This window comes from Cavia porcellus, unplaced genomic scaffold (assembly GCF_034190915.1).
Source record: "Cavia porcellus strain 051 isolate PalLab524CR breed Dunkin Hartley unplaced genomic scaffold, mCavPor4.1 scaffold_10, whole genome shotgun sequence".
NCBI lineage: Eukaryota > Metazoa > Chordata > Mammalia > Rodentia > Caviidae > Cavia > Cavia porcellus.
Window position 1 is genome coordinate 33,133,262 of NW_026947493.1, and position 12,610 is coordinate 33,145,871.

Consider the following 12,610-nt stretch of genomic DNA (forward strand, 5'->3'; position numbering starts at 1 on the left):
CCATATCCAAGACTCTAAGATGTCTCAGTGGCCTGAAAAGCACCAGCATTATTCCCTGGGCCTTCCCAAAACCCAGGAAGGCTACAGGCATGTCTCTATGCACCGCCCCCATCCTCCCTCTTCTCTGCAGACAGTGCCATGACCAATCAACACCCTCCCAACGCCAAGGTCAACTGGGCATCTTCTTTATTGGTGTTTGCACAATGCTGGTACCAAAGGGCCAGGGCAGTGGGGGAGAGGCTGCAGTCTGGAGCCAGTGGGGAAAGGGCACATTGTGGCATAGAAAAAGAGTTCATGGGAAAGGCTCCTGTGTCTAGGGGTCAGGACGGCATAGGAGTGGTCAGCACTTCTCATCCAAAGATGCTCTTGGCTGGTCCAGCTTTGGGCTTCTCAAAGACCGTCTCAGTACCTGTGCGGCTGCGGCTGAAAACCGATGGGGCGGCCATGCCAGCTTGCTCTGGGGAGGGAACACAGGGTACCATCAGGGCCTGAGAGCTCTCTCTCTAGGAGGCACCTTGTGCTGGAAGCAGCCCCTCCTTAGCCCAGGAGCTCTGGACTCTTAGAAGGGACCCTTGACCTTCTTTCCCCATCCCCAGCAGACTATGTGCCCTAACCCCACCCTCACCCGCAGCAGACATGGAGGACACTTACCACAATCCCGCATGACCTGGTAGGTCTTAGATTTGATTTCCTGATTCTTGGCCAGGTTCCCTCGGGCCCCCTTGAGGTCTTCTTCCTTCACAGGGGGCCGCTTCTTCTTGATAGGGCCTTCAGGAACGCCATCCTTGAGGTGCCCAGAACTCTGTCTTATTATCTGAGGCCTCAAAACAGAGACTGTTTCCGTACCTCTGAAGTTCTTCTTCCTCAGCTTACTGAACTCAAGTCAATCTGAGGCCCATTCCTCTTCCAAGAAGCCTTTTTCACTACACCCCATCCCTTACCACCTTGGTCTGACCTGTGTACCTGCTTTCCCCAAGTCAGGGAGCTCCTGGGGCAGCCTCACATGCCTGCCCAGCCAAATTCAGATGGGGCACAATGGGCAGAGGGGAAGAGAGGATCACCTTTGAGGCTGCACAAGCCTAGGCAATCTATTGAGTTCTGCAACCTGCTCACTGGGTGACAAGGGGTCTTTTAGAAAGTAACCTTCTGGGGCTGGGGATTTAGCTCAGCGGCATAAGCGCTTGCCCAAGCAGGCAGTCATGAGTTCAATCCCCTGATAAAAAGGAAAAAGACCAAAAAAAAAAAAAAAGAAAGTAACCTTCTCCCCACGAAGCCACCAGTATTTTTATTTTTTCTGGAAGGGAGAGGTAGACAGTCCAGATGTCATAAAGTTACAGTACAAACTTGGTGCTCACCCACAGAACAGACAGCAAGGACAATCCATTCCTTTGGCAGGCTGCTGTCTGTCCAGCGCTGGGACATCCTGACTCAGTGCTTACACACATACCCCAGGCACCTAGGAGTCTAAATCTGTACTTTCCTAAGCCCTCGAGGCAGGTGCAGGAATTCCCTCCTTCAGCCTGTACTAAGCTTCTGGGGCAACCTCTCCAAATCTCCTAGAGAAACACTGCTAGAGACAGCTTTAGGGGCATAAAGCTGTGCATCTATAGGCATGTGTGTGTGTACACATGCACACTCTGCAAAGCCACAGCTACAAATGTCTACAACTCTCTCATAAACAGAGATCTACAGAAATGCCACACACACCACCCTCACCCACCCACCACAGAATAACCAGAGTCAAACTTAATACAGATTTATGAAGGTAAGCTGGGACCTAGAGTGTCCTTGCTGGTCACAGCGCTGCCTGTTTATGTTTGGTTCTAGGCTCAAGACAGCTGTCAGAAATGATAGTATCTGGGTCTCCTCCCCCGATCCCTCTGGCTCCAACCCAGCCAGTGCTGGATCTCCTACCTGGGACATGGTGGGTGCTGGGCAAGCTGGCTCTCCGAGGGCTACTCTGGAAGGCAGTAGCAGAGGGACGAGATCTGCGTGAAGCCTGGCTCTCTGGAGTTTATATAGCCTGCTCTCCCCTGTCCTGGGAAGTCACTCCCCTCCTCCAACAGGCTCCCTGATGATTCAGGTCCACACAGCCACTAGCTTCAGAGTTTATTCTTGGAGATGAGAGGGGCAGTACTCTAGAGGAAGCAGACAGCTGGAGAGACCCAGTACCCTCAGGAATAGCTGCCCAGCACAGGTGGTGACTGACTTGTGTGTTTAGAAATGAGTTCTGGAATGTGAGTCTGCAGAGGCCCATCTCGGTGTGGGAGGCTGTCTTTGAGGAACCAGGGTCCTGAGCTATGTCAGATGCTGCAAGCTTTTCTCTTCTCTTTCCCTGGATTCCAGTGGGAAAAGACTTTCCAGCCCCCAAAGACAGCAGGACAGAAGTTTCCTGTCTATCTCTCAGAAGCATCTGCTCAACAGCCTTCAAGGAAGGGGCCAGTGCTGGTTCACAAAGGTGGAGGGAGTGAGGCTGAGGGGAGTCTGGGAACTGCTGCACTGGGTTTTGCTGATGTCTTTGTTCTCTATCCACCACCAGTGCAAGGCACGCAGAGGGATGCAGCAAGGTGAAGGTAAGGGGCCCAGGAAGGATGGGAAGGGAGAACAGGCTTGATGAAGAGGGCTCGAGCGAGAGCCTCTCTGCCATGGGTCACTAGGGGGCTGGCCAGTGAACAGTTTAAGCACCACAAGAAGCTTGGGGGACAATGAACCCCACCCTAGCTACCAAGTGATAGACAGGCCAGGCTCAAGGACTCTCCTGGAAGGTCACTGAGGGCTTTGTGCTGGAAGTTTTCACATCTTCATCTTTGCAGGGGAAGATTCCCAGGGGCACATGGCAGGACCCTAAGCATGAAGTAGCCATGGGGAGTGGATGTGAATAGGTCCAAGCTCTTCCCATTAGACTGTCGGTTCTTTTTTTTTTTAAAAGACAGAACAGAATCTTCCTATCCAAGTTAACTTCAAACTCACAATCCTCTTGCTTCAGTCTCCCAAATGCTGGAATTACAGGTGTGTGACACCGTGCTTGGCAGGGCCTTTCCAGTTTGTTATGGTGGTTATTTTTACCCATGAAGGCTTCTGGCAGACGGAGCCCAACCAGGCTCTGACATTTGGTTATCCCAAATGCCACTTCACTGCTGTCATACCTCAACCTCCACCCTAAACCCTCTCTGGGCCCAAGATGCCAGTGTGAGGACTGCCCGGCAGGGTGTGAGATAAATGCTGACATGGGGAATGCCTGGGATGCCAAACAGGGCTGAGAGGCAGGGCACGCACAGCAGGCCCTTTGAGGGCTCTTCCACCAGTGCTAGAGGGGCCACCTGGGTGGTACCTGAGGTCTGGCACTGCCCCGTAGCTCTGTCTGTCCAGCTGTAGGGGCCAAAGACATGGGAAATTCACTCCTCATATGCTACCTGCCAACACAACTCATTCCTCTGGAGGCAGTCTGGCGTAGGCTCATTAGCCAGGAAGTGGGAAGAGTATGGCCATATTTGGTTACTTTTTTTAGTAGATTTCAGCTCCACTGCTCCCATCAGGCCGTATGAGGTTCCTTCTTCCTCTGTTCCCTGGGGGAAAGCCTTCTAACTCTCTACGGGAATTTTTTTTTAACCCTACTGCACTGTTCCAATTCTAGCAAACCTACAACCAATAACAAAAACAACAAAATGTTTCTTTAAAAAATAAAACCTATAATAAGCTGTAAAAGCTTTATTGAAAATCATCTTACAATGTAAGTACATCACCTTCCCTTTCATTTCAAAAATGTTTTCCTGTGACTCGTAACACCACTGGCTAAACACCTCCAGCTAAAATTGACAGTTTTTGCTCATGTAGGTCTGATTTCATGAAAAGGAAAAACAAATGTAAAACAACCAAATCAACCAACCGACCAACTAACCTACTCTCAAAGCAGGTCAGACCGAAAGTCCTTCACCAAAAGCAATGTCTTACAGGGTAAAACAGAACTCTGCCTCTTAGCTGTCAGCACAGGGGCCTCTAAGAGCCAGCTCTCCACCCTCGAAGGTGGCTGCTTTGTCAGGCTGGCAGGTAGCTCCTAGGGCCACCTAACCTGGCTACGAAGTGGCCAGTGAACGTCAGCCTGGGAGGTCCTGGGGCAGCCTTCAGTGTGTCCTGGGCTGAAGGGAAGTCACAACTTGCATGTGAGTCTTTATATTTTACCTGAAGAAGATTAGGTGCCACTAATCTTGGTTCCCTGTTGTAAGGAGGACACAAGTTTGAGGCAAGAGGCCACCAGCATGTAGGTCTGGCTACCTGAGGTTGAGGGGCCACAAACTCTCACTCTACACATCTTCAGGATGTGCAGACTGAGGAGCCCACTCCCACCCATGATCTCACTGTTATCGCCCCCTGTCACTGTCAAAGTCCCACCGACAGTACAAGGAAATAACAACAATAACCATCTCTTCTAGTTAGATGACAGTTCCTCCTCATCGGTTTATTAGTTACAAGAAACTTGTTCATGACCTTGACTTGGATAACTTGTCCATGGATAACTTGTTCAAAGTCCAGATTTGGACAAATGAGATTAACAGAACACAATATCCATTAGTATCTCATTGCTTCTCAAGCATGGTGATGCCTGCATTAGCCGGGCCGGTGAAGGGCTGCAACCTCATAAGGCACCTTGGAGCAGGCGGTAAGGAAACTTATCCTGGGGGAAGGACAGCTCAGGAGGATGTTCTGATCACAGCCCTGCCTCGACTTTCATGGGACAGTGAACTACAGAAGAGGACCCAGTGACTACCGGCAGCTCTCCTGCAGCATGTGAACATGTGTGCACATGTGGGGTCAGGTAAAATACATCCATGTGGGAAGAAGGTAAGGCCACACATATGCTGCCACGCTGTCCAAGCCTGCACTCCAGGAGGCCTGCTGTGATCAGACTTCCTATTAGACCTCCATCCCTGCTAAGCCAGCTCCACAGCTTCTCCTTTTTAAAAAAAATCAGCATTCTGGGAAAACCCAGCTCTCACTGCCTCTTCTGTCTTCCACACCTACTGCTCAGCAGGAGCTGGGCTGTAGGTGAATCATCTGAGGTCAATGCAATTTGGAATTTCCGTTTTTCATAGACTGGAGCTCCCACACGTCTGTGCCTGCTTTGGAAACACTAGGAGTTTAAAACTGACTATGTGGCTGTGGGAAGGTGGCAAATAGCTTCACAGGTTGACCCACCACAGTGAACAGGAGGGGGGAAGAAAGGAGGGTCAATGATACCACTAGGGATGGACAGACTCATCAGGAGTGCTAGTCATGTTCTTCTCAAAGGGGATCAGTAGATCCCCACTGGAGAGGGGTGGGGAAAGATCACAGGTGTGGAATGGAGAGGTACAGGAGCAAACAAGAGCAGGAGCCATGCAGGCCTAAGAGAGACTCCCTCTCCATGGCTCTCTCACTGCCAGCCACTCCACTCCCGTGGCCATGATGGCCATGCTGACAAAATCAACTCCTACTGCATAGCTAGTCCCCATCCTGGTGGTGTCTGCATTTCTAGGGGAAGTTGGGCTGAGAGGGTCTTCCAAGGTGTTCTCCGGGGTCCAGGACTGGCAGCACCATAAGCAGCAGGGACAGTCCTGCAGGCCTGCTTTAACAGCTTGGCTCACCCACTCCACACATATTCAGACCCATGATGCTTAAGGAAAACACACGAGTTTAAAAAGAAGGATGCACAGGGTTGTCTCCACTGTCCGTCTTCCCACCCATACTGCACCACTGAGGTTTCTTGTTCTATGTGTCCATGGCAGCCTGTCGGCTTGATGAACCCTGGACAGCTCCACCATGCTGCTTCCACAGCAGGGAAGTGCTGGGCTCAGCCCACTCCACCACATTCGGCCAACTCCCAGAGCCAGGGGCTTTTGGCTATACTGAGACATAGGTGCCACCATCCAAACTAGGGACATAGCCTAGAAGCACCTTGTGCTGCTATGGATTTGGACAGGGAGCTCTCTCATCTCTGCCTGCTCTACTAGTCCACTTGCAGCTTTGTGGGGTGTAAAAAGAGACTCACTTGGCCAGGTGGGTATTCATCAGACTGCTGTGCAAATGAGCAGATGACAGCAGGTGACACACCAGGGCAGGGCTAGTGCTGCAGGCTGCCACAGTGGAAGCAAGGAATACAAGCAGCCTGGGGGTCTGGATTCCTCTGGACACAAGATCTAACTTTAAGAGTCTTTTCTCAGCCAAAATTAACTAATACCTGTAACCTGTCTGCATTCCAGAAACAGATGCCAAAGAGCTTTGGACTAGCTGCCTCCTACTCAGGCCTGTTCTCTACATACTGGGCTTCTAGTTAAGGTTGCTCATCTCCCCTTGAATCTTTTTTTTTTTTTTTTTAAATTAAGTTCTGTCCCTGAATCTTATCTTGACTCATTGAACATTACCTAACAATATTCCAAGTAAAAACTTTTGACTTTGTCCTCCCGCCAGCTCATATACCATGAAAGGCAAACAAATCCATTTCTTTGGGGATTAAAAAGCTTTTAAATACAATAGTATGAAAATATAACTTAAAAAAATATAAAAGTGAAACAGTATACGGAAGACTTAAAAATCTGTTTTGCTCATTAGTCCCATAGGTATTTTGTAGGAATAAACACGTACTCAAAAAACAGTAACACTGTCACAGCTCATAAAACCGGCTTTAGAAATCAAGAGTTACAAAAGCCATTTAGAGTAAGAAAACATTTCCGTTCCAACTTGGTCAATGAATGACTTCTAGCCCCAAACATATCATGTGCCCACACTGCCTGCAGCCTCGGTGAGGTCCATGTATACCTGTGTTTTCTACCATGCCACCCAGTCGGACACAGGACAGGAGCTTTGGGGTCCCTCACAGCACTGTTCAGGACAATGACAAACAAAGCTCTTGGCTTGCATATTTGGTCAGTGTTTGTAGTGCAACTGAGCGGGGTACCTCCAGCTGCCCACGGCCCACTTGGGCGCTGGTTCTTCTTCCCTGTTTACGTCACAGTAGTCTGGGAGTGGGCAGAGAATGGGCAGAGACAGTGGAGGAGTGGAGGTAGAAGAGGAGGGGCAGAGAACGGACGGAAGGGCTGATGCTGTGGGGTGACCATCTGCTGACACAGCAGCTGGCCGGGCCCCAAACTTGTCACCCCCAGCATTGGAATGTGTCATACAGGCAGCCCAAAGCGGTGCTTTTTCTTCTTCCCAGGCTTGAGGGGCGTCAGTCTGCAAAGGTCCTCCTCCACATCGGATTCCTCCATCTCATCGTCAGCTGAGATCAGGATCTGGGGCAGAGGAGAAGCATGGCCTGAGACGCTGAGCAGTGCCTTCTGCCTCTGCCTGCTGTACACCTGGGTGCTCCAGGAGGTTCCAGGGTGGCGCTTCTTCACATAAACAGAAACCAGCACTGAGTTGACAGACCTTCTGTCTCTGCTGACGCTCCCACCCTCTTCTCCCATTCTCTAGCTGGACCGCCAATCAGTTAACAGGAACCTGCAGCTTGATTTCATATAGGGAATCTAGAGCCTTGAAGCTGCCTTAAATACAGCAGAAGTAAACCAAAAACCCTCTTTTCAAAAGGAAAAGAAATTGTTCATGGGATGTACATAGGGCAGGGGGATTCAGAGGGGCTGTTTTGTCACTCTGAAGAACTTCACCATCATTGAAGGCAAATAGGAATGTTTGCTTGTCTGAGCCCCTTGAATAACTCATCACACAGACTGAGCTTCCAGAACAACTATGCTCATCCCCTGTTCACTGTCGTGGCACCTACTGGCCTCAGATCTCTAAGCATCAAAGAAAGACCAGCAGAACCCACACTAAGTGGGAGAGGCCCGGGCTCACTGTGCAGGAAAATATGAACTCCTTCTGCTCCAGGAGCAGGGCCAACAGCCATCACTTCTCCAATGGACTGATCTCTTGAGACGGTGATGGCAAATCTTTCAGAAACTTGAGTGTCCAAACTGCAACCCAAATCACTTACATACTGCAAAGTGCCAACTCTGGCCCTATCTGTACTGTTATCTGATGTTCAGTTGCTGGGGTGATTGGCTCATGTGCCTGCTGCAGCACGTGTGTCATAGGTCTACCGTCACTGTTTTGAAGGCCTGATTGAGCTTTCACTATTGCCTGTGCAAGCATAGCCCAGGCACAAAGTACCTTACTTGGCTGGCGCAAACTTTGCTAGTCTCTCCTTTTTGTCAGTCCATCCTATACACTGGAATAAATACTGCTCTGGCCACAGTGAATTTCATATTACCCAGGCCCCAAAACATGTGGCTGAATGTTCACAAGCTGCTCTTTCTGTCTGTAATGCCATTTGTCACTCACCAAATGTTTACTAAGCTCTGATGATATGACGAGCCCTGTGCTGGATTCTAGGAACACACCTAGAGAAGACATGGGCTTAAGCTCTATTCCAGTTATCTTCTGAAAATCCCCAGACAGCCCCAGGGGCCTGCTAGGGTGCTATGTGTGCCTCAGAATGCACTGCCCTGTGAGGAATTCTCTGTGCACCTATCTTCACCTACACACAAGTCTGCAGGTTGCGGCTCACATGTAAGCAGTGAGTACTGTGAGCGCCAGCCCAGAAACCCTTGCCTCTATGCTGCTGCTCATGATTACCATCCTTCCCTGCAGTCAATGCCTTCGGGAGTCCGGGATATAAGGGAGATGAGGCCATCTCTTTCACACCTGTCTACTCCCTTCTTTACAAGTTAACAGGTGGCTGCAAAAACTTCCAGACTTGTTAGTGGTGGGCTACGATTTAACAACTAACACTTGAAGGCCAAATGCAAGGCTCACGAAGGTCCTTGCCAGCTTCCCTGGAACAAGGCATCTCCTTCTTTGCTGTCTTTCTCCACTGACGGTGGGACCGTGGAAGGCAGGCCACACTTACCTTGTGCTCTGCCCTCTTGTCCTAAAGAAGACCCACTCAGCAGCAGGCCTGATCACTGGCTGGGTGGGAGCTGTGACCTGGCCTCTTCCTCTCTCTGGGTATACTGTGACTCAGCACTCAAGAGAAGACCAAATGCAAAAGTGAGACCAGAGGCTTCCAGGGCCAGAAGTGCAACATCAGGCCACGGAGAGTCAGGGGAGAGACTCCTACCTCAGACTCAGATTCCTCGTGGGATGCGGCCCTTCGGTAGCGGACTTTGCTCCCATTCCTGGAGTCCTGGTTTGCTCCTCTCTCTTCTAGCTTAGCTTTCGTCTTCCCTTTTCTCATGAGGAAATTGTCTACTACCCAAAACATCAAAGCCTGTGGAAGGAAAAGTACAGGTTACTGTGGTACAAGCTAATCTCACAGCAGAGCAGAACATTCCCACAACCACCCTTCCCCAGGCCATTCTGTGTCACAAAATTCAGAAGGAGGAGGAGAAACCTCATGCCCCAACCCTCTTTATCTCCTAGAAGCTTTGTGAGAGACTCCTAATCTCTATTTCCCTGGTGCAATCTTCTTACTAGAAAATAGGCAAGAAAATCCTCAGCCTCTTTACCAAGGAGTTTTTCTTGTAGTAAGTGACTGGCTGCCTGTTGGGCTCAAGATAAAGGTCTCTGGACATCTATTCTAGGCCATCTATGTGGGTCCCTAAAGGGTGGCTATACTGCTTCTGTGTGCCCAGATTCCTACAACATTCCTATTTCCTGTCTTTTAGCCACTGCGTCACAAATTTTTCAGAGGACTGTCTGTGGAAAAAGAACTGGGGAGCATTCAAAATGATCCTAATCTAGAATTCAGGGTCACAGGGAGGGGTATCTTGGTGGTAGAGTAACTGGCAGGAAGGGCAAGACAAAATCCCCAGGACCCTTCATCTTATATAGGGGTCCTGAGTGGGAACCTGCCTTTTAATGAAGAAATCCTGCCCTTTCCAGGGCAGAAGTGGGGAGATGACAACTGATTACACAGAAAGAAAGACCTGAAGGCTATCGAATGAGACTTTTTTTCTTTTTGTCAGACTGTAAACTTTGAACAGAAATATGGAGGCCAGGACCCAAACCAGGTAAAATGCAACATGATACTGACATTGACAAAGAAGGGGACGATCAGCATGACAATGGCCAGTTTCAGGTCTGGGTTTTCAATGGGATTCAAGAGGGCCACCTGTGAAGAGAGTAGAGGAAGTGAGGGGGACAGGCACAAGGCAGGGCTGAGAAGCCTTGAGAGGGACTAGGCTAAGACACCCTCCCCCCAGAGCTGGACAAGAACAGCCTTAACACCAGCCCTGAATTAAGTGTAGTCCCCCAGATCTGACTGTAATGTGGGGACACCCTCCCCCCCCGCTGTAGACCATAACTTTTTGAGCAGTTGGATTTGCTAGGTGTGGTAGGCTTACAACTAGAGCTAGAGCCAAGCTGTGTCCACAGTGACTAGAAAGGCCAAGGTGGGGGGGACTGTGGGCATTGGGGACTGGAGAGAGGAATTCAGAGGATACTCATTAGTGACATGAGCAGCAAGACCACTTTCTAGCAGACAAGTGGACCCCAACCACTCATGTGAGTCAATGCACTGAAATGCCTTGGCTTACTTTCTTAAAAAAATAAAGCCCAGTCACAAATAAAACCAAATGGAGGCCAAGAATGGAGCCACATGTTCTGGAAGATTGGGGCTGCTTCCTGAGCAGTGGAGGCATATCTGTGTGGCATTAGGCCAGAGGGCAAAGGTCAGGCTGGGGAAAACTATGAACTCACTGGAGTGTGTACATGCTGGTGGTCACAGACCAGGAAGCTGACTGCAGCCCCAAATGGCTCAGTTAAGTAACTGGCAAAAACAAATATGTCTTTCAGAGAAAAATGACAATGGCAAGATCTGAAGCCTAATCAGTCAGTAAGCAACCCACAGGCAGAACCTGCATTTTCTTTGGTTTATATATCCCCTGGCTTAATTTAGGGTGGACACTTATGTAAATAAGATGGATGGGTGCTAAGTAAAAAAATGAAGTTAAGGCTCTTATAAATGTTGCCCTATCAGACCAAAGACAGGGTCTATTCATGGAGTTAAAACAGAAATCAAACTGGGTTTTCCAACAGGGCTGGAGTGTGTGGGTGATAGGAGGAAGTGCTGTTTGCTTAGCTTAGCAGGCAGCTTCTGCAGCAGGGACAAGTGGCAAACCTTTTTCCACTGAAGTATGAGGAGTACGATGAAGACAACAGACTTTTCAAAGATCATAATCACGATGTAAAGGGCGCACTGCCCAGCCCAGGCTCGCCACTGCAGAGGGTCTCCTGCAAGGACAGGTGGGTGTGTAGTCGCAGGCCCAGGCATCCGAGACAACATGCCCGCCCAACTGCCCCCACCCAGGTCTTTTGTGAGCCCTCATACCCAGCCACATCCTAGAGTCCTGGCTCTAAAGATACTTAAAGTGGCCCTGAGCACCACTTCATTTCTAACAGGCAAATGCAATGTTTTAAGTAAAATCAGAATTTCCAATTTGGACATACTAGAATCATCTTTATTTCAAGAGAGTCTAAGAATTAAAAGGCACTAAAGTTAGTAAGTGCTCCTGCTGGGACCCAGAAAGGCTGGCTCTCTGTGCCCTGGCAGCAGACGCTGTATGAAGCAAGACTGCTATTATTATCTGTTGTTGATTTTTCCAGTGACTGTGTTATCCTTCCTTTCCTCAGATGAGTGATTTACAAAGGCAGTAATAGACCTCCATGTTCATTTCCCAACTTTCAACCTCCTACCTCTTATGCTACTTCCTGGTTGCTCTCCCTCCCTGATGGCAGAAATCCATCCTGGGAGGAACTAAGGTTCTATATGTTCTATACGGGTAACCTTAAATACCCTGGCTAGGACAAGAAAGAGAAAAGCCCTTAAAGCAAGGAATTGGGAATGATGAGCAGAGGCCTGCAGTGGTGACAAAAGCCCCCCAGTGATCCTATTGGTTACTATACTGGAAAACTTGAAAGGGGCACCAGTCCAGGATACTCTGTTCTTGGCGAACCCCCAGAATGCTTCACAAAGGACTCAATGTAGGGTAGAGGACCCGCCCGTCAAGGGAATGATCTCAACATGCAGAACCTAGTGACAGGTCCTGGGAGCTACATAAGCCTCTCCAAAGTGGGAAATCACTGGGGGTTGCCCCAAAAGCTCTGTCAGAGCTGCTGAACACCACTGGTCAGAATGAAGGAGGGTAGAGAAATATTTTAGGAGGCAAAGGCTCTAATCCAGGCAGTGAGAAGAGAATTCACCCAGAAGGGCAATCGTCAGCTCCTCATTTGATTCCAACATTTCCATGGCACTCTAATCCCTGTGCTGTACAGGTCCCCAAGGCCATCTGGGGCTGCCAGTGTACAGGCAGAAGCACAGGGAGTGCCTCCAGGTAGTTGTAATCGACAGATCACCAGGCTGTTCCCATTCAGCAGAAAGCAGGGGCAAACATACCAGCTGCCTCGTCTGAGGTCTTCCCATCTACTTTCAACTCTAAGGTAAGGTGATGGAGCCAAAAACAACCCATTTCCAAAGTACACCCCTCCTTGTGAGGTTGTTATAGGTTTTTGCAATGCTTACGGTGAATCTCCTGACCTTATGGAGAAAGTAGATGAAATTATTTGCTTAATTAAGCAAGACTGGGAATAGCCAGACAAGAAATGTCTCTGAATTGACACCGTGTGCCTGGAAGTCAGTGGG

The 12,610-nt window shown here is 49.4% G+C and overlaps 2 protein-coding genes across 4 annotated transcripts in view; both read right to left on the reverse strand.

The window, feature by feature from the left end:
- Positions 1-169: 169 nt before the first annotated feature.
- Mustn1 (musculoskeletal, embryonic nuclear protein 1) lies at positions 170-2,072 on the reverse strand. The gene is made up of 3 exons (XM_005008267.4): positions 1,915-2,072; positions 652-784; positions 170-457 (listed from the first exon to the last, which is right to left on the reverse strand). The coding sequence occupies exons 1-3, from the start codon at positions 1,921-1,923 to the stop codon at positions 351-353; spliced, it is 249 nt and encodes an 82-aa protein (XP_005008324.2). The 5' UTR covers positions 1,924-2,072; the 3' UTR covers positions 170-350.
- A 2,352-nt stretch (positions 2,073-4,424) lies between these two features.
- Positions 4,425-12,610, reverse strand: part of Stimate (STIM activating enhancer) — a 61,217-nt gene continuing 53,031 nt past the window's right edge. For 2 of the 3 annotated variants that reach the window (XM_063257252.1, XM_063257251.1), the window contains exons 5-8: positions 11,090-11,202; positions 10,004-10,081; positions 9,089-9,238; positions 4,425-7,364 (exon numbers count right to left, since the gene is read on the reverse strand). In XM_063257252.1, the coding sequence (XP_063113322.1) occupies positions 7,149-7,364; positions 9,089-9,238; positions 10,004-10,081; positions 11,090-11,202 (557 nt within the window). In that variant the 3' untranslated portion in view covers positions 4,425-7,148. The remainder of the gene's footprint in view (positions 7,365-9,088; positions 9,239-10,003; positions 10,082-11,089; positions 11,203-12,610) is intronic. The other variant, XM_013143917.3, reaches the window with a different exon arrangement.

What these genes read in the sequence shown, in the direction of transcription:
- Mustn1 (XM_005008267.4), bottom strand. An exon ending in CCAGGTCATGCGGGATTGTG is followed by an intron (nt 458 to 651) that starts GTAAGTGTCCTC and finishes TTCCCTCCCCAG; the next exon opens with AGCAAGCTGGCATGGCCGCC.